General features: G+C 39.5%; 1 protein-coding gene across 3 annotated transcripts; it reads left to right on the plus strand.

Moving 5' to 3' along the window:
• LOC143024188 (pyrroline-5-carboxylate reductase 1, mitochondrial-like) lies at nucleotides 1-27,972 on the plus strand. 3 transcript variants are annotated; one of them, XM_076183091.1, is made up of 9 exons: nucleotides 1-167; nucleotides 6,950-7,099; nucleotides 7,226-7,321; nucleotides 13,278-13,429; nucleotides 16,261-16,342; nucleotides 16,877-17,016; nucleotides 18,727-18,813; nucleotides 22,787-22,911; nucleotides 27,061-27,972. In XM_076183091.1, the coding sequence occupies exons 1-9, from the start codon at nucleotides 125-127 to the stop codon at nucleotides 27,122-27,124; spliced, it is 939 nt and encodes a 312-aa protein (XP_076039206.1). In that variant the 5' UTR covers nucleotides 1-124; the 3' UTR covers nucleotides 27,125-27,972. The 3 variants fall into 3 exon arrangements, with proteins under 3 accessions (XP_076039206.1, XP_076039149.1, XP_076039267.1); XM_076183034.1 differs by lacking the exon at nucleotides 1-167 and adding an exon at nucleotides 680-1,133; XM_076183152.1 differs by lacking the exon at nucleotides 1-167 and adding an exon at nucleotides 2,323-2,797.

Here is a 27,972-nt window from a genome sequence, read left to right on the forward strand (position 1 = left end):
TTACATTTATCGTCCGGTCATTATCGGGCAGTCCCGGGCAAAATCGGGCAGTCCTCATTGACTTCACTCGGTATTGCATACTTTACAATAACATATATTAGATACACACATCTGCAGCCTAGTGATGAACATGGATATCCATTCATACTCTAAAAGATCAACGGATGGTGAGTATGAAGGTTCTCTTGGACATATAATTAAGTCTATTATAGTTTGTTTTCAACTTACTCCAAGCGTTGATCTCTGTGATAAGGATTGAATGGGAACATTACTTTTGTTTATTCGGGGGAATTTAACATTCTAAGATCGTAACTGATACCAAACCAGTAAAATAACACATTTTTCCGCGCCAAGAAGCATGTAGACTGCATGAACGAAGTGTGGAGACACAGTAGACATAACAAAACAAACAAAACTATCGTAGATATCCATAGAAACGCTGAGTTGCGTCCGATACAATTCACACTTGTTATTGATATTATAATTTGAAAAAAAAACTACAGCATATGAAGAGCAGAAACAACATCAATTGTCAAAGCCGTTCTTAATGTTAATAACTTCAGTCGATCAATCGGTATTCCAGTTGTCTGGAGACTAAATTTGTCGATTGTACAACAGTTAGTGACGAATGAATTGTGATTAATTTTAAACTTGAATGAGTATATGTGTTGTATAACTTTGCAAGATGAGTAAGTGGAAAAACGAATGCAAAACTGTAAGGCGATATGTGAAGAAATGGGAGGACAGATTCAAATGGCTGTCTTTAGTTGATGATAAATGTTATTGCCATTGGTGCAAATGTAGTCTGTCGAACATGAAAATATCAGCCTTGGAATTGCATGAAAGAGCAGCAAAGCATAAAAGAGCAATAGAATTACGTACAAATGAAATGAACGATTCAAAAGATGAGAGCTTAGTGAAAAGTGAGAACAATGCTGGAAGACATTATGTGAAGCAGTGGGAAGAAACTTTCAGATGGCTTACTTTGGTTGACAATAAGTGTTATTGTGAATTGTGCAAATGTAGTCTGTCTTATATGACTAAAAAAGCCTTAGAGCAGCATGAAAAAGCAGCAAAACATAGAAAAGCCCTGCACTTGCATGCAGGTTTTGTGAAACCATTTACTACTAAAGGTATGGTAATAGTCAATAGATTAAAATTGGAAACAATTTGGTAGGATTTTTATAGTACATTGCAAGTAATTTTTTCTTCTAATTTTTTATGCTGAGGCCTCAGTGTTTGGTGAATCAAGATGAGTATTGGTACCATAATGTAAATTCTGCCAATATATTATATATCTTCCTAGAGAGTTATATGAATATGGGAAGGCTTGATGATTGTTGCTAGGTTCCAGTTAGTGTTATCAATTAGTGAAACTTAAAGCAGTAGTTATTATTAATTGTGGATGGAGTCACGTGGGTAAAATTTTAGAAGTGCATACCTATCCAACATTGCAATAAAAAATTAAATGATTTTGTATATTAGGTCAATTTATAGTTTCACCCAACCAACGAATTTGATGTGGCTTATGCGATTCTGGTTAGAAATGTGATATGAACAATGGTGTACATATCCATCGCAAATGCATACTTTTAAAATAATTAATTATTGAAGTTATGCATTTATGCCTACATTTGCTCCCCAATCATCTGGGGGGACCTGTGGGAAATTGGGGTTTTTGGGTGGGGAGCACTAATAAATTGAGTAATGCACATTTCAAAATGGGTATAAAATGAACAAGAACACATAAAAAATGAAAGAAAATACAATAATTTCATCTTTGTGGGTGGGAGTGTGGTCGGCTAAGGCCATGGTAGCCATATTGTTATTCAGGAGCGCTAGTAAAGAATCACTAAATTTCTCGTTATATCCGCAAGATTTAGTGAAGCCCACTCAGCCCACACAAAAGTTGCTAACCATAAAATAGGGAATAAATGCATGAGGCTTGGAGAGGACCAATGGTTGCGAATTTGTGTACAGCTAACATAACGTAACCTCAACTTAACTAAACCTAACCAAACCTAACCTAACCATAACCTAACCTAACCAAACTAACCTAACCTAACCAAACCTAACCAACCCTAACCTAACCAAACCTAACCTAACCTAACCTAACCTAACTAAACCTAACCAACCCTAACCTAACCTAACCTAACCAACCATAACCTAACCAACCCTAACTTAACCTGACCTAACCTAACCTCTCTTCATAATCTAACCTAATGTCACCTAATCTAATCTAACCTAACCTAACCTCAATGTAACCTAACCTAACCTAACCAACCCTAACCTAACCTCAACCTAACCTAGCTTGGAGGCTTTGCCCCCCAGACCCCTCCAATCCACACAAAAACACTCTTAGTAACGTAGCTTGAGGTCTCTTTAAAAGTATAACAATTAGTATAAATGTGTGTTTATGTATTAGAACTAATAGGTAATAAAGTAGATGGTAAGCATATATTCCGGAAAATACATAGCCATTCTACTAACTGATAGCGTAGGCATTCTGATAGGCTTGGATAAATGTGGCAATGCTGCTCAACAGAAATGCTCGCTTTTATGTATTTTCATATATTGTTTATGTGATTGTCATAGTTTCCGACCTGTTTGGTAACAGGCGTTACTCGATGTAATAATCGCCCACCCAAAACCCCCAATTTTCAGCAGAAACCCATAAGCCACATAAGGAAAACGTTGGTTGGGTGAAACTAGAGATAAATTTAGCAATTCATTGGTAGCGCTCCTGAAGAACAACATGGCTACCATCACCTTAACCACACCAGTCCTGCCCTCAAAGGTAAAATTTATATATTTTCATATAGACTTTGTGTTCTTGTTGATTGTAGACCTGTTTTGCAATGGTCATTACTCAATGTATTAGTGCTCCCCACCCAAAAACCCCGATTTCCCACAGGTCCCCCAAGATCGTTGGGGAGCAGATGTAGGCAGAAGTGCAAAATTTCATTAATAAATTTTGTGAAAAGTACGCATTTGCGATGGAAATGATGTACACCATCGTTCATATCACAACATTTCTCACCAGAAACACATAAGCCACATATCAAAATCGTTGGTTGAGTGAAACTATAAATTGTCCGTAAATTAAAATACATCAATGTAATATACATTCTTGGTGGATATCATTTTTCTCACACATATTACCTCACTACCTCACCCCCCATCACCCCACCCATTCCACCTCATGCATCACAACATCATCCATATACAACCAATCTCCATTCACCCCTGTCTTCTGTCCTCAAAAGACATTCCCCTCTTCCCCAAAGCCCCCCTCACCCCATCCATCTCATCCTAGGTCGCCCCCTCATGTTCACTTCTTCCACATCTGCCTTCCATACCTCTTTTGCTAGTCTTTCTTCACTCATTCTTTCCATGTGTCCAAACCATCCTAATACTCTTTCATCAACCCTATCTCCCAACTACCTTACCACCCATCCTCCTCCTCACCTCCTCGTTTCTCACTCTATCCAGCCTAGTAATCCCCATCATACTTCTCAGACACCTCATCTTAGACACATTCAAACTCCTTCTCTCTTCCTCTCTTATGTTCCATGTTTCTGCCCCATACAGTACTGTTGGCACAATCACTCCTTCATACAATCTCCTCTTAGCATCCATTCCCAAATGTCTATTCCTCATTACACTCTTTAATCCACCAAGGCATTTACTCGCTTCTTTCAATCTACATTCTACCTCCTCCACCCGTTCCTGCCACATTAGCACCCAAGTATCTAAAACTATCTGCTTCTTCCAGTCGCTCTCCCTTAATGCTCACTTCCAGTCTGCTGCCCCTTCACCCCTTGTACATCTCATCACCTTACTTTTACCCACATTTATCTTTAGCTTTCTTTTTTCACACACGCTCCCAAACTCTATCACCAACTTCCTCAATCCCTCCTCTGATCCTGCTACAAGCACAGTGTCATCCACAAACAACAACTGGCTCACCTCCCACTTTTCTCCATTTTCTTTAAACATCTCCAATCCCTGACTCACCACCCTTGCATTTACCTCTCACACCACCCCGTCCATGTATAAGTTGAACAGCCAGGGCAACATAACACATCCCTGACGAAGTCCCACCTTTACCTCAAACCACTCACTCTCTCCATTTCTAATCCTGACACATGCTCTACTACTCTCGTAAAAACTCTTGACAGCTCCTAGAAGTTTTCTTCCTATCCCGTATATCTGCAAAACCTCCCACAGTGCCTTCCTGCTTACCCTGTCATAAGCCTTTTCCTTTTCCTTTTTTTTTTATGTAACACAAGATAATTTCCTAAAACAAATTATTACAGATCCTATGAGGGGAGAGAATACTCTAGACTGACTCTTGAGTAATAATGGGGATCTAATAAGATTTGATATTAAATGGGAAGATTTGAATAGTACATTTTAGTACCTGACTTCAGGAGAGCCAATTTTGAAAAGCTGGGGGAAATTTTAGGGCAATTGGTCACATACTAGGTCAGCCCAGGGGACAGTAATGGGGACAACTGTCCAGGTAAAAAGTATAGCGAGATCAGGTACCCTGTTAGCCCAAAGGTCATAAGCACAGTTAGTGGTGTAGACCAAGGTCATGTCATGTAGGGAAGTATGGGACACCCAAATGAGATCACATACCATACAAAGCCTGGAGGTCAGTACCAGGGTCAGCAGTCTAGATGAAATGTACAATAACCTAACCACTAGGATTTTGTGTGCCTAGCATAAATTTATTCCCCTCAAAGCAATCAGGGTGACTACTAATACACCAAAGTCTTGTAATCCAACACTCATCAACCAGCACTTGTGTGCAGATGCTTGGGTTTAGGACATAAATCCATTTCATTAATTAGCCCAGGACATAAAGCACCACCAATTCCCAAAGTGGGTTTATGTCCTGGGCCCAAGTGTCTGTAAAAGTGGCAGTTGACGAGTGTTAGATTGAGACCTAGGTGTATTCCCAATTGGATGACAGATAGGCTGCAAAACGAGATCAGAATAAAAAGTGCTTGTCTGAATAAAAAAAAAATAGGAAAACACATGTTAGATCTAAGTATGATAATATGGCTAGTCGTTAACAAGAACATGCACACAGCAAAACATATTACAATATTAAGGTTGCCAGACAAGTGGGATCCAACCCAAAGGGCATCTATCATCTCTACAGAGCAAAAAATAAAATGAGGAAAGGATGGACCCAATTAAAATCGACAAATTTCTTGATAGATTTAGAGGAAAAAATAAGTGAAGCATTTGATAAATATTTTCTCATGGTGTTTACAAAGGAGAAGTTAGATGTGATATTTGACTGACCAAATCTTCAGTGGGGATGAGGGAAGTAGACTAACATCAGCATTAGCAAGGAAGAAGTAGTCAAACAGATTGAGACCTAAAGCTACAAAATCCCAGGGTCAAGACAAAAAATTTCTAAGAGTACTTAAAGAGTAAATCTCATATCTGCAATCAGGTAACAGTAGTACTTAGTAAGTCAGTAGAAACTGGATTCATTGTTATCTCTTGTTCCTGTTTTCAAAAAGGGTGATAAATCTGTGCACAACTACAGGCTAATCAGTTTGATGTTGGATATAGGTAAAATGTTGGAATTAATAATAGCTATGAGAATCAGAGATCACATGGAGAGACAATTTGATTTGTGACTCACAGCATGGGTTCACCAAGAGTAGGTCATGTGTAACTAATCCTCTATTTTTTTAAAACAAGTGTCTACAAAGCATCAGATACAATGAGAGTAACATTGTTATTTACCTTGACTTTAGCCAAGCATTCAACAGGGTGCCTCACCAGAGACTACTAAATAAAGTCAAAGCCCATGGCATATGAGGAAAAATGTTTGAATGATCAGTGACAGAAAACAGCAGGTCACCATTAACAGTGTAAAATCCAAATAGGGGAGTTTTGCTTGTAGAGTTCCTGAGTGTTTGGTTTTGGGTCCCTTATTGTCAAACAACTTGGACAATGGGATTGTTAGTGATGTTAGTAAGTTTGTAGACAACACTAAAATAGGACACCAAATTAGGTCAGGGGAAGACACCGGGATACTACAGGGAGATCTTAACAAATGGTTTGCATGGTTGTTGAAATGGCAAATGAACTTCATTATACCAAAGTGCAGGGGGTTAATTGTAGGTTTCCATAACCCAGAAAGATATAGCTTAGAAAACCCCTTTTTAGAGAAAAATGAATGCAAGAGACGGGAGTGTGCTAGTGAGTCCTGACCTTAGATCCAGGAAACATTGCATTAGTCCAAGGAATAGAACTAACAGAACATTAGGACTCATTGCTAGGATGGTTAAAATAAAAGTGCAGAGGTAGTTATCAAACTATATCTGGCAGACCCATCCTTGACTATGCAGTACAGTTTTGGTCTCTGTCCTATAGAATGGATATTAATTCACTAGACTTAATACAGATGAGAATAACCAAAATGATACATGGGTTCAGAAATTTACCTTTTGAGGACAGGCTTAAGCACCTTAATTTACACTCTGGAAAGATGTAGAGTGAGGGGTGATCTAATAGAGGTGTTCAAATGGGTTAAGGTCTCTAACAAGGGTCATGCAGACAACAAAGCAGGACTCAGTCATGGATTTGAATTGGACAAAATTAGATTTAAGAATGAAATAGGCAAGAACTAGTTTACCAATAGAGTGGTTAACAAATGGAATAGCTTTAGTAACCATGTAGTGATTGTTTTAAGAGAAGGTTTGTTAACTTTATGGATGAGGATGATAGGTGGAAATGGACATGGAACTGTCTAGTGTAGGCTGTATGGTCTCTCGTGGTCTCCTTCATTCATATGTTCTTATGACATTGGCCCTTTTTGATTTTGGCCATTGATTTGAATGTAGTATGTACAAGCTTGAGTAACTTGTGTAGAATTTTCATTTTAAACTTATTCAGCATTATAACTTCTTTTGTACAGTTGAACCAGCAGAGTGTGTAGAGGTGAGTGATGTTGCAGAATTGGTCACAGTACCAGAGTCCTGTCATGGGACTATGCAGCCAGCACACATTGGCTTCATTGGGTGTGGGAATATGACTCAAGCTCTTCTCAATGGCTTCATCAGAAGTGGTAAGTGTAGCTTGAGGTGGAAGAAAGAATGATGATATTTTGAGCTTATTAATTCAATAGATTCAGGGAATTTAATTAATTTATTTATTTTTTATTTTTACTTATTTATATATTTATTTTTGGCAGGTTTGGTTGAACCCACCAAGGTGATAGTAAGTGCCCCATCTGATAAGAATTTGTCAAAAGTCTGCAGTCTTGGTATTACTACAACACATGACAATGGTAAGATGGATTTCTTGTGTAAAGTTGACCTGGTGACAATAATGTATCTTTATATTTTTGCATTTTATTTGTGTCATTGTCAAAAGAGCCTCACTGCCCTAGCCTTGCCTAATGAAGTACTTGTTAAACATGGACTGATACAATGTTGAGTGTCAGGGATCAGTTGAGTTGGCTGCTAGGGCATTCTCTGTCAGATCAACCAGTGCTTAACACCCTCATCTCTCAGATTTTGCTGAAATTTGGTATAGAGGGAAATTGTGGGCCCTGAATCAATTTCTGAAATTTTTAGATCAATCGGACAAACAGTTCAAAAGATATGACCTCGGGAATTTTGAGGTTGCGTGTGAGGTCATATGTTTTCAGTGACCCATAACTTGGTTAATACATACATACATATACCAAGGCTTTTTCCCCCTTACTAGGGAGGTAGCCAAAAAGGAAAAGGCATAAAATCATTCCCACCCATTCCATCCCTGAAAACACTCCACACCCCTCCACCTTCCCTCCCATCTTAGCACCTCCTAGATGACGGGTCATCCCTGCACCCTGTCCACTGCCCTGGGTCAGAAGCAGTGTCGCAAGACACAGCACATCCACAGCAAGGCCGCTTCATTAAATCGGCAACCCCCCCTTTCCGTCCCCCCATATAAGGGAGAGGACGGGGAGAAATCCCTTCGGGCTTTGTCAAAATTTTGCTCACACACACTACCTCACCCCCCATCCACCCGTCCATTCCACCTCAAGCATCACAACATCTTCCATATACAACCATTCTCCATTCACCCCTGTCTTCTGTCCTCTCCCGTCCTTCCTCAACAGACATTCCCCTCTTCCCCAAAGCCCCCTTCACCCCATCCATCCACTTGGTTAATGATAATCATAATTGCATATTAGTGATGTGCCAGAACCAAAATTTTTACCGATACCGATATTTTTTTTAGCATTTTACCGATACCGATACAGGAATTTAATGGGTTACCGATACCGATATTTTGCGCATTGCTCACAATGCCTTGTACTTTATTGTGCACTTTTTCATAAAGCTCTGGGATAGTTGTGTTAGAGATGTATTTCCTGCTTGGGATCTTATAGTTTGGTTTTAAGTGATTAAGGAGCCTAGCAAATCCCAGATCTTCTACAATAGATATAGGTTGACAATCTATTGTGATCATTTCAGCAATATATTTGTGTACCTCTTTTGCTGGAGCACTGTTGATGTCCCAAATCTTTTTGTACTGGAGAGTAGCTTCAAGAGTTGGCTGTTGAGATACCTGTTTTGCACTTGAACAGCCTGTTTGACTTTGACTAGAAGTTGAAGTTGAAATTTTTAGCTTTTTGGTAGGTGGAACATTTAAGAATGAGGCAAGTGTTGGGTTTGATTCAGCTGCTTTTTTCTGCTCCAATTCGGCATTTCCAAACTCATCAGGATGTTTATGTTGAATATGCTTTCTAATATTTGTTGTTGTTTGGGTTTGCCTGTTTATTCCTCCTCTGCTTAATATTGTATTACAGAAATTACAGGATACTTTTGAAGAATCATCTTTGCATACTGTCACTAGATTCCATATAACACTTTGCTTTGACTTAGGCATTATTGCTAATTCTGGCAATTCTAATTGTAATTTAATAAATTTATCACAATATTGACTATCTGAAAAATGCAAGTTCAAATATTAAATATAAATAAATAATTACAATAAATAAATATTAAGAATGAGATCGAAAAGGGTAATAGGATAATAGCCATCAGCTAGCTCTCTTCTCTTCTTACATAAGACGCAAATGATTCCACAACCACATGGCGTGAAAGACACCCTTTACTTTATATATTCATATAATTATTTATTTGTTTCATGAATGAAAGTAATTTAACTTAAATTTTCTCTCAAGGTATCGGTATCGGTATTTATTTTTCAATACCGATACCGATATACCGATACCTTCTATTTTACCGATACCGATATATACCGATACCGATAGCTTGAAAATAAACCGATATTTACCGATACTGATACCGATACCGAAGCTTCGGTACATCATAATTGCATATATGTATATATATTTAGAATCAGAAAAAGCCAAGGAATTTAAATATACAGGTTTTAAAGCTCTAGGCTGAAAAATTAGAAAGTTATACAAAAAATTTAAGGTCACAATTTGACCTCTGGGGTATCAAATGAGAATTTTTTTATAGATTTAAAAAATTAAGGCAAGGGCATTAGCTATTAGAGTCAGAAAAAAAAATTGTGCATGTAATTATTTTTCATAAAACTAACCTATAAATGATCACCATATTCATAAGTCTGGCATCAGTTCTACCTATTTTTCCACACTTAAGCCCATGTTTTGATGTATAGAATTTTTTTATAGATATAAAAACAAAGACAGAATTATTAGCAATGAGAAACAATCATAAAATGTTGGGTAATGTTAGTACTTTTTATGTAACTAATTTACAAGTGAACAAAATAAAAAATAATTGTTGGTACTTTTCATGTCATTTAAGAAAACACCAAATTTATAAATTGCATATGTATTCCAGGAATTGTAATGTCTTAGTCCTTAGATTTGAGGTTGGCAAACACCAAGATTATAAGAAACGAAACTTATATTACTCTTAACCTGCACTGAAAATAATATATATGACAAAGAACAATGTTCACCTACTTTAAGGATTCATGTGCTAGCCAACACCAGTCTTGCATTTGCAATGCTTTCATCAATTTCTTTTTTGGGAAAAATGTATTGAATTCTGCTGCCTCCTCCTAGGCTAGGACAGCTCATTACAGATAATATATTGTTACGTATTCGCATGTACATTAACTCACCTTTTTCTCTTTCTCGTGGGCCGTGATCATGGAATCACGAGTTAAAGACAAGTTCACGCCTACAATTGTCCGGATCAGGGAAAGGCAGGAGTTCAGTCTTCTCTTGTTTATTCTGCTTAGCGAACATGAGGATTTTACACGTATGTTCAACACCAATGCTAGGCTTACTCTACTGCTGTTCGGGGTATGGCAGGCGACGCCGGGACCCCCCTGGCGTCCCCCCATCATACCCTCGCTACATCTCCCCGAACCACGCATCACTCACACGCATAACAACCATCCAGGCACACTATGCAACATTCATACATGCAATTTCGCCACAATACGATGTCCTGGCACAGCACATGAATCCTTGTTTGAGGGATGATAATATGAACTTGTTCCTGATGACCCAGAAGGGTGTAGAAAGTTCACTATGAAATCATCAAACTCTTCACAGTATTCTTCCACAATTCCATACCAAACTTCCTTGTAAATACACCCAATATATTCTCCTGGTTTGATATGCTTCGGGTCACCAAGTATTTTAGGTTCATTAGAAATGTGACCTTTCCTTATTCTTTTCTTTTCTCCAATGCCACTTGAGATGGGATACCCCATTAGCTCTTCCTTGTTCAGGGGTGCAAGAACTGAGGTTGAAGGATTTTCCACTGTGAAGCAATCACTGTCACTTTTCACATCTTTAATGGGAGACATGTTACTCAAATCACTGTCAATAGCACATGGTTCACTTGAATCTTGATCAGACTTGTTTTCAGTGGTACTAAGTACAGTGGGGTTTTTCATTATAATTTTCCAACAGTTCACACAGAACAATGAGTCTTTTTTCAGTCTACCATCACATTTTTCAACAAGTTTATATGTCACTTTTCTAAGATTGATTGTTATGTGTTTTTTAATTGGATCCTGGCAATATTTCAAATGTCGAACCATTGTGATATAATCTGTAAAAATATGAACACAGGAAAATCAATTACATACATACATATACCAAGGCTTTTTCCCCCTTACAAGGGAGGTAGCCAAAAAGGAAAAGACATAAAATCATTCCCACCCATTCCATCCCTGAATACACTCCACAGCCCTCCACCCTCCTTCTTTTCTTAGCACCTCCTGGGTCAGAAGCAGTGTCGCAAGACACAGCACATCCACAGCAAGGCCGCTTCATTAAATCGGCGACCCCCCCCCTCTCCGTCCCCCCATGCATAAAAGGAGAAGACAGGGAGAAATCCCTTCGGGCTGCGTCAAATTTTGCTCACACATACTACCTCACCCCCCATCCCCCTGCCCATTCCACCTCATGCATCACATCATCATCCACATACAATCATTCTCCATTCACCCGTCTTCTGTCCTCTCCCGTCCTTCCTCAACAGACACTCCCCTCTTCCCCAAAGCCCCCTTCACCCCATCCATCCACCTCATCCTAGGACGTCCCCTCATGTTCACTACCTCCACATCTGCCTTCCATACCTCTTACTAAAGTAAAGAAATTCAATTAGATGACATAATATTTTTTTTTTTAGAAAATATAGCCATGTACACTTGATGTTTTGAGCCTTGAGTCACGAAGGATCAGAGCACCATACCCACCAACCACCCAGTTATATGGCTGCAACTGTACGTGGACAAGGATGCTAAAATTAGACAAGTAGCAACTTGTTTCAACAGGCTGTTTAGCAACACTGTTAATTGTTTCTCATAGCTTACCAACATACACTTTGGATTTTATGATTGTTTCTCATTGCTAAGAACCCTGTCTTTGCTTTTATATCTATATAGAAAAATCTGTGTCAAAGTATGGAAAAGTAGGTAGAATTGACGCCAGACTTAGGAATATGGTATTCACTGATAGGTTAGTTTCATGAAAAATACTTACATACACAAACTTTTTTGCTGATTCTAATAGCTAATGCCTTTGCCTCCATTTTTTACATCTATAAGAAAAATTCTCATTTGATACCCCGGAGGTCAAATTGTGACCTCAAATATTGTTTTTTGTATAACTTATTTATTTTTCAATCTAGAGTTTTAAAACCTGTATATTTGAATTCCTTGGCTTTTTCTGATTCTAAATATGTATACATATGCAATTCTGATCATTATTAACCAAGTTATGGGTCACTGAAAACATAATTTTAGTGTTCTAACTTCTTCTAAGTTATATTTTCATGCATACATACATACATATACCAAGGCTTTTTCCCCCTTACAAAATATAAAGAAATCTAAAACCTTCTCAGTTGACCTTTAAAAGCGAAAATGACAGCTGATGAGGAAGGATCGCCATAAAGATGGATAAAATCTCCCAGCAACAACTGGAAAAGAAAAAGGACCAACTGGTATGGAAAGGATTAGATTAACAAATCCCGATTGAAAAAAAAGAAGGATTGTCCACAAAAGCTGTTTTTCAAAGTTAAAAGGAAATTCGCCCTTCTGGCATCATCTTAGGGAATTTTCTGGAAGATGAATATTGCCAAGTATCTTGGACATCATAGTGCCAAACAATGTCATATTTATTGCCATATGACTCTTGTCAGAATCTTTTTGCAAACACATAGACAAACAAAAACACAAACATCAACTTCAATATGTGTATATGAGTGTGTGTGTATTTACCTAATTGTATTTACCATATTGTAGAATACAGGAAAGGAGCAAAGGTGGTTGGGTCCCATCTATTCACTAATTTTTTATCATACCTTGCCTCAGATTTTTGTTTGTGTGAATTAATAGACAAATAAATGTTCTTTTATGTGACGCAGCCCGAAGGGATTTCTCCCCGTCCTCTCATTTTATGCAATGGGGGAACGGAGAGGGGGGGTCGCCAATTTAATGAAGCGGCCTTGCTGTGGATGTGCTGTGTCTTGCGACACTGCTTCTGACCCAGGGCAGTGGACAAGGTGCAGGGATGACCCGTCATTCAGGAGGTGCTAAGATAAGAGGGAGGGTGGAGGGGTGTGGAGTGTATTCAGGGATGGAATGGGTGGGAATGATTTTATGCCTTTTTCTTTTTGGCTACCCCCCTTGTAAAGGGGAAAAAGCCTTGGTATATGTATGTATGTATGTATGTGAATAGCAGGTTTTAGGTAAACCAAAAGACCTAACTCGTGTATTTTACATTTCAGATTTAGTGGTAGCATCAAGTGACCTCATCTTTTTGTCAGTAAAATCTGAGGTGCTTGAAAGTGTGATAAATGACCTTAAACCAATTGAAGGAGATCATAATCCATTGTTTGTGTCCATCGTTGGAGGATTGACCATTCATGACCTAGAAATGGTAATCAGTTTTTGTTTAATTGTTTGCTCTTGCTGTGTTAAAAAATTAGTGTGGATAATCTTGCTATCTCAGTATTTCTAACCTTAACAACACAATATTAAATACTAGAGTGACCTATGGGTCCACCTGATGGGCATTATCAGTTACATGGGAGCCATCACTACACAAGAGACCACACACACACAGATACAATAAACAGATCTCTGAAGACAACTCTACACAGCACCATTCTCTTATCTCCACTCAATACACTGACACAGTATACACATATAGTACTCACAGACAGCTAGTCTGGAGCCTAGTAGGATCTTTGTGTACCCCCCACCATGGATACACAAATTAAAATCAAGCTAAAGAGAATAGATGTTGATGTGGTCATCACCCAACATGTAACATGTTAACAAGACAATACAACAAATAACATGTACTCACTTTACCAGAATACATAACATAGTCACACACATCCTCACAGATTGCATAGTACTGGCAACACAGATATAAACATGGTATATCTGGTAAGACTCTGGTGGGAACCCAAGAAGGCAGTCAATTTCATTTATAATAGGCTCATGTGGGTCATACAATAACAACAAGTCAACACAACTATATGCTCATACATCCCTTCCACAGACATGCTTTTAGAACACCTCCCACTTTCACCTCCCTCACTCTATGGCCAATCTTGTACATACTGCAGCACTCCATTTTTCTATGTTATTCACTTCATACATATGAATACCCTTTAATGCCATTGTCTTCTATTTTGGTTAAGAAAAAATCTGGAGGTATATGATATTTGTAGTAAAATTTCAATAGATCAATTTTGCTATGAATGGAAACAGATTGAAAGGATACACACATATCAAAGGTCCTTTTCCCCCATATGTAGGGGATGGCTGATTGAAAGCATACACCCACCCTTCACCCATTCCTTGCCTACATACATATACCAAGGGCTTTTCCCCCTTACAAGGGAGGTAGCCAAAATCAAAGGCATAAATTCCCTCCCTCCCATTTCATCTCCACATACCTCCCATTTGCCACCCCTCCCTCCCTCTTTTCTTGGCTCCTCGTGGATGACAGCTCATCCTTGCATCTTGCCCACTGCCCTGGGTCAGAAGCAGTGCAACAAGACACAGTGCATCCACAGCAAGGCTGCCTCATTTAATCGGTAACCCCCCCCCTCCATCCCCTCCTGCAGAAAAAGAGAAGACAGGGAGAAATCCCTTTGGTCTGCAGTAAAATATCCTTCACACATACTCCCTTACCCCCCTCTGTCCTCCACCCACTTCCTGTCCATGCATCACAGCATCATCCCATTTTCTCCATTTTCTTTAACCATCTCCACTCCCTGGCCCATCACCTTTGCATTTACTTCTAACACCACCTCATCCATGTATACATTGAATAGCCATGGCAACATGACACATCCCTGGTGAAGTCCCACCTTTACCTCAAACCTCTCGTTCACTCCGCTTCCAATTCCAACACAGGCTCCACCACTCTCGCATAAACTCTTGACTGCTCTTAACAGCTTTCCTCCCATCCCATATATCTGCAGTGCCTCCCACAGTGCCTTCCTGTCTACCTTATCATAAGCCCCCTCCAAATCCATAAAGGCAAAAAAAAAAAACATCCTTACCTTTTCCTAAAGCTTTCCCACATATCTGCTTTACCACAAAGATCCAATCCACCCAGCCCCCACCTTTCCTAAACCCACACCATTTCTCACCAATTACTCCCTATGTTCCTCCCCTAATCTTCTCAATCAAAACCCTCTCATAAACCTTCCCAGCAACACTCAAGAAACTAATCCCTTAAAACTACTACACTTACACTTGTCCCTTTTTCCCTTGTACAATGGAACTATACAAGCATTCATCCAGTCCTCCAGCACTGTACCCTCTTTTAGACAAACATTAAAGAACTTCACCAGCCAGTCCACCATGACTGTACCTCCCTTTTTTTAGACACTCCACATGACACCCATCTAACCCAGGTGCCTCCTTACCTGCTCTCATCATTTCAATAACTGCTTTCAGTTCTCGTCTTATTTCTCCTCCATTTTCTTCATTCATCACTCATTTTCTTAGCACCTCCCACTGCAACTACCTTTCCTTCCCTATCCTCCTTCATATTTAGCACACATACATACATATACCAAAGGCTTTTTCCCCCTTACAAGGGAGGTAGCCAAAAAAAAAGGCATAAAAACTACTCTCACCCATTCCATCTGTAACATGCTCCATTCCACTCCACCCTCTTCTCTCCCTCTTATCTTGGCACCTCCTGAATGATGGGTCATCCCTGCATCTCACCCACTGCCCTAGGTCAGAAGCAGTGTCACAAGACACAGCACATCCACAGCAAGGCTGCTTCATTAAATTGGCAACCCCCTCTCAGTCCCCATATGCAGAAAAGGAGAAGATGGGAGAAATCCCTTTGGGCTGTGTCAATTTATTTCTCACGAATACTCCCTCACCCTCCCTCACCCTCATTCATATTTAGCAACTCCCTAAAATACTCTGCCCGTCTTCCTCCTACTGCCGTCTCTTCCATTATCACCTCTCCATCTGCACCTTTTACCTTCTCTTCTCTGCTTGATTTGCCTCCTCTTCATCCTCTCTTAATTTCTTTCTAAAACATCTTTTTGTTACTTTCAAAATTTTCTGTTATTACTCTTCCCCCATTTCACATCTGCTTTCCTTTTTGCCTCTTTGCCTTTGTACATGCATACAATAATTGAAGTTGGAGCTTTGTTGTATAATAGTGCTATCTTTATGTAAGCAAACTTTGTTCCATGCAAAAGAATATTTTTATATAATTTTCAGATGCTGCTCTCTGTGACTGCCATGCCACGTGTAGTTCGCACTATGCCAAATACACCATCCATGATTTCTCAGGGCTGTTGTGGTGAGTTCTAATGTTCTCTTAATGCTTAGCCATATAGGTTTTTGCATAGCTGTTCATACCTCAAGGATAGTTTTATTGATGTAAAGGGTGCACACCTTTTGGTAATTTGGTATCCTGATGGTTGTGTGAACCCTCTCCTCCCCCTTCATTGTGGATAAGATATTCTACAGTGTGCCAAAGCATTTGTTTGCTTCTGTCAATCAAAATTAAAAAAAGAAAAAAATATATATATATATATAATAATAATAATAAATCTATTTGCACTTTGGTACCAATGCAGTTGAAGGTGGTTATACAGCACTTTCAAACAAGTTTTTTTGATTGACAGAAGCAAATAAATATCTTGGGAGATTGAAAAGTATTGTGAGAAATAGGCATCTTGGAATGGATGCAAAGAGAAGATTATATAAAGGGGTGATTGTGCCAACAACACCGTATGGGACAGAGACATGTAATATAAATAGATTTATTTTATTTAATCTTATTTTATTATTCATGTATTTGATTTTATTTTATTTATTTATTTCATTACAGTTTACAGCTTAGGCTCTGAAGTGACCCCTGAGGAAGGACATGTAGTTCAAGAGCTCCTCAGTGCTGTTGCAGTATGTGAAATGGTTCCTGAGCATCTGATTAATGCTGCAGCAGGTCTGTCTGGCTCAGGACCTGCATATGTAAGTCACTATAGTTGTAATTTTAATGAGGATATGTGTGCAAAGGGGTGGGGTGAAAAAATATTCAAGTCATCTGGATTGGTAGTATTGAACATAAGGAAAGGGGTGTAAATATTTAATGCTGAAATTTCAAACTGATGTTGTATGCTCCTCTTGCATCTCTATAAATCTTCACTTGTTTTCTATTTAGCACTAGTTTTGTTCACCTGTAGGATTGTGAGAATGGCTTAGAAATTATTTTCACATTTCTATCTGTTAATAAAATGTAATCTATTGTTCATTATTCTATTGCTCTAAGCTTGCTTATTAGCCCAACAAGGGAATTGAAGGTTACAGGAAGTGCAAGCAAAATATAAAGCTCTTTGAATGTTATATTTGCTTTAGGTATTTGGGGTTGAATGTGGTTGGAAAGGGAGGAGTAGAGGAGGAGGTAAATTGTAGATTGAGAGAAGTGAGCAAATGCCCTGGGGGATTAAAAAGTGTCATGAGAAATGGGCAACTAGGAATGGATGCAAAGAGGAGATTTTATGAAGGGGTGATTGTACCAATGGCATTGTGTGGGGTGGAGACTTTGAGTTTAAAAGAGGCAGAGAGGAAATGTTTCAGTGTTCACTGTGTTCGAGATGAAATGTCCGAGAAGTATGGTAGGGGTTACTAGATTGGATAGAGTGAGAAATGAGAAGGTGAGAAGGAGAGTGGGAGTGGAAAAGGAGATGGCAGATAGGGTTGATGAAAGATTATTGGGATGGTTTGGACACATGGAATGATTGAGCGAAGAAAGATTAGTAAAATAGGTGTGGAAGGTAGAGAGGTGGAGGGAGTGAACATGAGGGAACAACTGAAGATAAGATGGATGGGTGGGGTGAAGGGGACATTGAGCAAGAGGGGATTGTCTTTTGAGCAAGGAAGGAAGTAGCCAGGAGATAGGAATGAATAGAGGACTGTATTTACCTAATTGTAGCATACAGGAAAAGCAGTACTCATTGGGTCCCGTCTCTAATCTTCCAACATACCTAGACTCAAGTTAATGTATGGTTCCAACTTAATCTATATCTTTGAATTCCAATTATCATATTTAGATTTGAACTTGTGTGTTGTGTGAGCTTAGGCTATATCACCTAAACTATTCCACATCTATATGGGAAACTGTATTTCTTAATATCCTTTTGACATGTAGCCTTTCTTAATTTACTTCTTTGACTTCTTAAAACCCTCCCATATTTAATCAAGAGATCTATTCTATCAATATAACATATCCCCATTAGTAATACTGTCATGCAAGGAAAGGAGGGGTGGGGGTTGTGGATGTGTGAATGATATTTTGATGCAGCCTGAAGGGATTTCTCCCTGTTTTCTCTGTTTCTACATGAGGGGACAGAGGGGGGTTTGCAGATGAAGTGAAGCAGCCTTGCTGTGGATATACTGTGTCTTGCTACATTGCTTCTCAAGGCAATGGGCAGAATACAGGGATGACCCGTCATCCATGAGAGGGGGGATGGGTTGGTGGATTGGAGTAGAATGGGTGGAAGTGGGTATGAACCTTTGACTTGGCTAACTCCCTGATAAGGGGAAACTCTTGGTATATAGATTTATATTTGCTGTGTGACCCTCTGAACAATTGGAGGGGTGAATTGCAATTAAAGAATTATTTTTACTAATATAGAATGTAGGAAACATTTTACTCTAATTGTCTTGTTTTATTTTTGACAGATTTACATGGCAATTGAAGCCTTAGCAGATGGAGGTGTCAAGATGGGCCTTTCCCGGCATCTGGCTCAAACATTGGCAGCTCAGACGGTTTGTACCAAATACATGGTTTGCATTAGAAGCATTTAAGGAAAATGAAGTTTTGAAAGGTAAAGGAGTTTAGGGAGGAGAGAGGTGAGAAATAGGGAAGGGAAAACCTTAGAGAGGAAGAGAAGGAGGAAGTTAAAAATATGTGAAGGTATACAGTAATCCCTTCCATAACAGACCTGCCACTATATGAACTGTCATTATCTGAACATGATTTATGTGTGTTGTATACCATTTTTATTCCTGTAGAATTTAAAACTTAGCAGTGGAGTGTTAGTGCAGACTGGGCAGAAGGGGGTAATTTTGAATTGTATATCGAAATATACATTGAGATGGATGGATGGGGTGAAGGGGGCGTTAAGAAAGAGGGAAATGTATTGAGGAAGGAAAGAAGACAGGAGATAGAGATGAATAGAGAGTGACTGTATAGATGATATTGTTATGCAAGGAAGGGATGGGGGGGGTAGGGGGTGCTTATGTGTGAATGATATTTTGATGCAGCCAAAAGGGATTTCCTTCTCTTTTTCTGCACAAGGGGACAGAAGAAAGGGGGTGGTCATTGATTAAGTGAAGCGGCCTTGCTGTGGATGTTCTGTGCCTTGCTACATTGCTTCTGACCCAGTGCAGTGGGAGGAATATGGGGATGACCCATCATCCATGAAGAGCTAAGATGAGACTGGGGAAACAGTGGTGGATAGGAGTGAGTGGGTACATGCTATCTCCCTTATAAGAGGAAAAAAGCTCTTTGTATATAGACAGACATCCAAATACTCCTCGAAGCTGAATAGTTCAGATATGGGAGGGATCACCATACATTGAAACATTACTATTTTATATACAAAAGATGCAATCCTCATTACAAAGGGGTGACTGAGCCAAAGACATGAATTCACTCACCAAATATCTAAACAGATTTCCTTCTTTAGTGTTTCATTTAGTGCTTGTCTTGTGTCTTACAGCATTTTGGAGTGTTCACTTTCATTCCATGCGTGAGTTTTAGGCGGGACATAAATCACTGCATACTTTCTGTTTTTCATATCTCTATCCTCAACTGTTATCATAATCAACTCCACATTGTTCTCTCCTTCTGTGATTTTTGTCACATTTAGGCCTTTCTTAGTTAGCATCATTACTCCTCCACCCTGCTTTGTTTCTCTGTTTCTGATCCAATAATTATATAATCCTTGGCCTATACTATTTGGTGGTAATGATCCTTTAAATTTTGTCTCCACAATCCCCCATTATATCTGTTTTTTCTTATTCCAGATTGTCATTCAATTCATCTATTCTTGATATCAATCCGTCTATGTTGGTATATGTTACCTTTATTATTATTATTATTACATACATACATACATATACCAAGGCTTTTTTCCCCTTACTAGGGAGGTAGCCAAAAAGGAAAAGGCATAAAATCATTCCCACCCATTCCATCCCTGAAAACACTCCACACCCCTCCACCCTCCCTCCCATCTTAGCACCTCCTAGATGACGGGTCATCCCTGCACCCTGTCCACTGCCCTGGGTCAGAAGCAGTGTCGTAAGACACAGCACATCCACAGCAAGGCCGCTTCATTAAATCGGCGACCCCCCCTCTCCGTCCCCCCATATAAAGGAGAGAACGGGGAGAAATCCCTTCGGGCTGCGTCAAAATTTTGCTCACACACACTACCTCACCCCCCATGTTAACATTTGTCCATTCCACCTCATGCATCACATCTTCCATATACAACCATTCTCCACTCACCCCTGTCTTATTCACCCCTTATTATTATTATTATTGTCATTATTATTATTTTTTTTTTTTTTTTTTGCCTGCCTTTTCGTCTTGCTCCTGCATTTCCTTTTCCCTTATGCAGTCTTAAGCCCATCACTCTTCAAAAAAACTCCTTCCTTTCGTTCTCCATTCTTTTCTCATTCTTTTCTTTAGCTTCCTCTTTTATTTATTTATTTATTTATTTATTATTATTTTTTTCTCCTCTTTCTCATGTTTTCCTCATCACTTCGTTCCTTTTGTATCCATAAATTTTTGTAGTTATTACTTTTTGCTAGTCTTCCTTTGTTTGTTAATATTTCTTCCACGAAATGGTCCAATCGATGGAGTGGTTGGGAAGTGTGGAGTTCCAGGAAAGAATCGTAGTGGAGAGTTGATGGTGGAAATGTGTCTAGAAAGAGAGTTGATGATAGCAAATACAGTGTTTCGGAAGAAAGTCAAGCATAAGTACACATGGGAGAGGGTGGTGGAGGGAAGGGTTAGATCAGATCTTTGTGGTAAGACAGATATGTGAGAAAGCTATAGGAAAGGGGTGTTTTTTGGGCTTATGGATCTGGAAAAGGCTTATGATAGGGTAGACAGAAAGGCACTGTGGGAGGTTATGCAGATTTATGGGATAGGAGGAAAGCTTTTGGGAGCTGTCAAGAGTTTTTATGTGAGTAGTAGAGCATGTGTTAGGATTGGAAATGGAGAGAGTGAGTGGTTTGAAGTAAAGGTGGGACTTCGTCAAGGATGCGTTATGTCGCCCTGGCTGTTCAACTTATACATGGATGGGGTGGTGCGAGAGGTGAATGTATACTCAGCAAATTTAGTCTTACTTAGAGAGGTCTATTCTTCTCTTCAGAATATTTCCCCATTCTGTATATTTCCTTTTCAAATTCTTGTCCCTCCTAAATTTTAGTATTATATTATTCTCCCCTTTTTCCCTTTGGAAAAGGAACCTGATCAGTCCATGTTTTTCTTTAATACCATAGATTACAATACTTTTTTTGTCTGTTGGGTCTCTTTCCCAATATATTTTTTTCTCTATTACTTCTGTCACAATGTCCTTTGTACTTTTGTTCATTTGTTCTTAGACTTTTTTTTTTTTTCTTTTTTCCTTCTTCTATCAACTCTGCCTGCCTCTATTAGTATCTTCTCATTAGCTTCCCTCAACAAAGTTTCATTTTTATGTGTCATAATTTTTCATCTTTTCATTATCATTTTTACTATAGTTCCTTTTTCATTTCTTCCATTTCCCTAATTAATGTGCATTTTACTTTCTCAATTCACTCACTTCTTTGTATAATTGGTTATTCCCTTTTACATTCAACAATTTCCCTTTTCATTTCAAATATTTCTTGGTTTATCAGTATGTTTTTGAGGTAAATACCTCTTTCTGTTCCAAATCCTTGGAATAATTTGTCTTCTTATCTAGGACTACTGGACTACCAATATTGCAAATTTTTTTCCTAACCACTCCCAAAGGTGTTTCATACTCATAGCTAGTCTTCTTTTGGTTGTTTCAGTGTATGTCAGTTTATCATATTTATTTTTATTCTTTATTATTATTATTACTAAACTTGATCACTTTACTACATCACGGTTCTGCCACTCTCTATCACCCCCCTTCTGTTTGTATTGCGCCACTTTTTCGTCGACGAATCACTATATCTAGTGTTAGCTTGCAGAGTGTTCTCAGGCACATCTGATTTAGACAAGGATGTGTGATGTTCTATGGATGTTCATTGTATACATGAATGGAGTTATGAAAGTGTTAGTTCATTATGGCTTTTCTCTATATTGAGGACAGGTCTCATCTTAGTAAGGAACTGTAGATTTTTTCAGAGTTTGTTCCATAGAACTATGTTGTGAAAGTACCTATTGTTGGCTTGCCTTTTCCTTTGGGTACATAGGCGAGATGCAGGGATGACCCATCATCCAGGAGGAGCCAAGAAAAGAGGGAGGGAGGGGTGGTGAATGGGAGTGAAGTATGTGGAAATGAAATGGATGGGAGTGAATTTATGCCTTTGACTTTAGCTACATCCCTTGCAAGGGGGAAAAAGCCATTGGTATATGTATGTACATAGAATTTCATGTTAACATTTGAAATATAATTTGCAATCAGAGAAGAAAGTTGTTGTGCTGGAGTGCTAATATTCAAGTGTGTGGGTTTAGTAAAAAGGTGATTCTAAGGTTTTATCGTATTTTCTTGTGGCACAGGTTAAGGGAGCAGCTGCTATGGTGATGGAGACTGGGAAACATCCTGCACAACTCAAAGATGAAGCATGTTCATTTGGAGGGATGACCATTTCTGGTATACATACTCTGGAAAAGCATGGCATAAGGTGGGTTACTTGTACAACCCATTGTTTTAGAGGGGATTGCTATCTACCTATCTATCTATATGTGAGGTGATATGGTTTAACGTCATACACTCCCCCCTATCGGGAGGCTAGGATGGTGCCCCTCACAGAGGGCTTTCTAGCATGTAATTTAATGAACCATGCCCTTGGTTCAACTTTGCCAGTGGCAGGATTCAAACCGCCCTCACCTCGACCTTCACTGCAAGTAACAACGCCCTAACTCGCTCAGCCAATACCAAAAGCAATCATGAACAACACTTATAATCACACACATATCCCCCCATCAAGCCCTCTACACCCCCTCCTCTCCTGACATCACCTTCACATCCACTGTTTAACCCCAACAACTTGGAAGGTTGTCAGAGCTTTTGAATCCAATCACCTTCCAATCATCATCACCACTAAAACACAGTACACCCCAGTCAGCCACAAACACACATACACCAATTATAAAAGAGTGAATTTGGAAGCTTTCACCAAAGAGACTGAACAACACTTTGAGACACTGAACTACACCAGTCACAAACATAGACACTGCTGTGTACACCTTCAATGCAACCATACAAAACATAGGCACCTATCCCTCCAAACATAAGAATAAATACAAACACTTAACACTGAGATCAACAGTAAGATATTTGAATACAAAACACTAAGTTGGCAAAACTTTGTCAACACAATCACAAAACAAGCACCAAAAATTATACAAGACACTCAACATGGTACACCCAAGTCAGCCACAAACACACATACACTAATTAAAAATGAGTGAACTGGGAAGCTTTCACCAAAGAGACAGAACAACATTTTGAGGCACTGAACTACACCAGTCACAGACATAGACACTGCTGTGCACACCTTCAATGCAACCATACAAAACACAGACACCTATCCCTCCAAATATAGACTATACAAACAACACCGTGATCACCAATAAAATATTTGAACAAAAAGCACTAAATTGGCAAATCTTTGTCAACACAATCACAAAACAAGCACCAAAAAATTGCACAAGACACTCAACAGCATTACATTATCCAACATTTTTTGTTTTTGTCATTTCCCAGATTGTCTGGCCAAGTAGTTCCACCCCCCTGAAGAATGCCATGGCTGGAAAAGGGTTTTCCCACAAATCCCTTGTATAGTATATATTGTATTGTTGGTATTTGTGATTGAGTGCAATGCAGTCTTCCATAATGTGATGCATAGTATGGAGTGAAGTGTTGCATCCTGGACAGTTATCTGCAATGCAGTCATCTAGCCTCTTCGGGTAGGTTAGAAGGGCTAGATGGTGGCTGCACAACAGTCTGGCCAGGTGAACTCTATCCTTTCAAGGGAGAGAGGATTTAGAGGGATGGATATCCGGGGTTCTGGCATGCAGCAGTGTATTGTCTCATTTTGTTGATGGAGCAGTAGATACATACATATACCAAAGGCTTTTTCTCCCTTACATGGGAGGTAGCCAAAAAACAAAGGCATAGAAACCCCTCCCACCTATTCCATCCCCTACATACTCCACTCCCCTCTACCCTCTTCCCTCCCTTTTATCTTGGCATCTCCTGATGCCGCTTCATTAAGTCGGTGACGACCCCGTCCCGTCATGCAGAAAAGGAGAAGACAGAGAAAAATACCTTCAGGCTGTGTCAATTTATTTCTTATACATACTCCCTCACCCCCCTGCCCCTCATCCCCCACCCACTCCTCCTCATGCATCACAGCATCATCCATACACAACCATTCTCCATTCACCCCTATTTTCTGTCCTTTTCTGTCCTCCCTCAACAGATATTCTCCTCTTTCCCAATGCCCCTTTTACCCCATCCATCCATCTCATCCTAGGTTGCTCCCTCATGTTCACTCCTTCCACCTCTGCCTTCCAAACCTCTTTTACTAATCTTTCTCCACTCATTCTTTCCATGTGTCCAAACCATCCCAATACTCTTTCATCAACCCTGTCTCCCAACTCCTTTTCCACCCCTGTTCTCCTTACCTCCTCATTTCTCACTTTAGCCTAGTAATCCTTATCATACCTAGGCATATCATCTCAAGCACATTCAGACTCCTCTCCATGCTTATGTTCCATGTTTCTGCCCCATACAGTGCTGTTGGCACAATCACTCCTTCATACAATCTCCTCTTAGCATCCATTCCCAAATGTCTATTTTTCATTACAATTTTTATTCCCCCAAGGCATTTACTCACTTCTCAATCTACATTCTACCTCCACCTCCACTCCTCCCTTTCCTGCCACATTCACACTCAAGTATCTAAAACTATCCACTTCCTCCAGTCTCTCTCCCATAATACTCACTTCCAATCTGCTGCCACTCTCTCCCCTTGTACATCTCATCACCTTACTTTTACCCACATTTATCTTCAATTACCTTCTTTCACACACCCTCCCAATCTGTGTCACTGACTTCCTCAATCCCTCCTCTGATCCTGCCACAAGCACAGTGTCGTCAGCAAACGACAACTGGTTTATCTCCCACTTTTCTCCATTTTCTTTAACCATCTCCAATCCCTGACCCACTACCCTTGCATTCATCTCTCACACCACTCCATCCTTGTATAAATTGAACAGCCAGGGCAACATAACATATCCCTGATGAACGAAGTCCTACCTTTACCTCAGACCACTCACTCTCTCCATTTCTAATCCTAACACAAGCTCTACTACTCTCATAAAAACTCTTGATTGCTCTTAACAGCCTTCTCTTATCCCATATATCTGCAGTACCTCCCACAATGCCTTCCTGTCTACCCTGTCATAAGCCTTTTCCAGATCCATAAAGGCCCAAAATACATCCTTACCTTTTCCTATAAATTTCTCACATATTTTTCTCACCACAAAAATCTGATCAACACAACCCCTACCTGTCCTAAACCCATACTGTTCCTCACCAATTACTCCCTCTGTTCCTCTCCTAACCCTCTCAATCAAGACCCTCCCATAAGCCTTCCCAACTACACTTAACAAGCTGATCCCACTGAAACTACTACACTCACACTTGTCCCCTTTTCCCTTGTGAAGTGGAACAATACAGGCACTCCTCCAGTTCTCTGGCACTCTACCCTCTCTTAAACTTTAAGTAAACCTCACCAGCCAGTCCACCAACAATGTACCTCCTTTTTTCAGATATTCTGCATGGCATCCATCCAATCCAAGTGCCTTACCTGCTCTCATCATATTAACAGCTGCCTTCACTTCATCTTTCCTTATTTCTCCTCCATTTTCCTCACTCATCATGGTCATTTTCTTAGTGCTCCCACAGCAACTACCTTTCCCTCCCTTAAGAATACAAAGCACTAAAATCCAATCAGTTGTTGACTTACCTGGCATGAACCTGTGTCAACAATAGATGGGCAAACACCTTACCTGGCACACACTGATCATTGTAATGCCATGGAAGTTGTTGCAGTCTTGCCAGTCCCCTTTCACCTTCTTGATAGGGATGACCGGACCCTTTTCTTCAGTCTGAGGGAATGGTATCAGACTGCCAGACAGCAGACAGTACTGCATGCAACCTATGGATCATGGTCTCACCTCAAGCTTTCAGCAACTCTTCACTGATGTAGATGCCAGCTGCCTTTCTACTCTTAAACTTACAGCATATTTGACTTTAGTCAGAGAGGGCAGAGATTTGTCTGTTGGTGGATCAGGAAGTGCCACCTGAACACCATCAAGGGGAAGCTGCCCACTTGGAGGGTCACCCATAAGCAACTGCTCAGAGTACTCAGTAAAGGGGCCACATCCCTCCACACTTAACACTAGTTCACCATTAACTGTTCAGATTGTGCTCCTGTGGGTCACAGATTTAGAGTAGAGTATTTTCAGAGCTTGGTGAGCAGGCAAGAGGTTATTGGCATTAAAGTGGCCTTCAACATCCTCAGTGATTTCCCCTGACATACCTCTCCTTATCCATTCTCATGAGAGCTTTAGTTTGCCTTTTCAGAGTCCTGTGCATTAAATGGGTTTAAATATTTATGAAATGTGGGGAGTACTTTGAGATATCCACTTTGTAAGGACCTGTGGTAAGTGTTTATACATTTTATGTCCCTACTTATTTTATTTTATTCAATTTTTTATTTGTATATGTTTATATATGTATATATTATTTTTTTTTTCAGAAATGCTCTGATTTCTGCCGTGGAAGCCTCTAGCAACAAATCTAACGAGATTGATCACAGATAGAGCGAGAGGTTTACTATGATTTGTCAAAGATAGATTTTAAATTTACAATCTCCACTGCAGTTATGCACTGCAGTGACTTATGTCTTCTGGGTAACTTGTACTCATGTGTATTTAAGTTGTATGCCAGTCAATCAATCAGACCCCTGTTGTCTCTTGCAAAGAATAGCTCCTAAGTAACTGGCTATGGCCACTGGTGATATGTTTATGGTATGAACAAGGGTTTTTGCCAAGGTTCTTGAGGTGGGTATGGTCTACAGTACAATGTGTCAGGCAACAACAAACTAACAGTAAGTCTGTTAGTCCTTACTACCTGTTCATAAATTAATTGTGATACTGTGGTACTTTCTGACCTCATCAACCTTGAAGACATCAGACACTGCAGTACACAGGAGTAATTGTACCAGTCAGGAAATGTATCATGTAAATAAATGTTATTAGTTTTTTTATAATAATAATACCTTGAATTTCACTGATTGGAAACTCATGGGCCTATTATGACTGACCCTCAGGCCAGTGTCCTTAGGCCCTCCCTCCAGTAGTTCTCCCTAGGAAGAAGTTTTTGATTTGTGTTTGTTTTGTTAGTGTGGGACAATTTCTATGTCATTAGCTTATGATAATAGGAGGGGAGCAGTTGCCATTTCTTAGTTCTCCATACATTTAAAGATGGAAGAAATGCAGTTGAAGTTGATAGAAACAGATTTTGGGTCCAGTCTTGACTCAGCCCCATGGGGCACCTCCGGATGGTGGTAGGGAGATGATTCTATCTGATGTCCATCTTGTCATGATAATTACCATATGTAAACATTCAGGACCACTGTTGATAGTGAATTAAAGTGACAACAAATTGC

Source organism: Oratosquilla oratoria, chromosome 1, assembly GCF_046742065.1.
Source record: "Oratosquilla oratoria isolate Oo_2021 chromosome 1, ASM4674206v1, whole genome shotgun sequence".
Lineage (NCBI taxonomy): Eukaryota > Metazoa > Arthropoda > Malacostraca > Stomatopoda > Squillidae > Oratosquilla > Oratosquilla oratoria.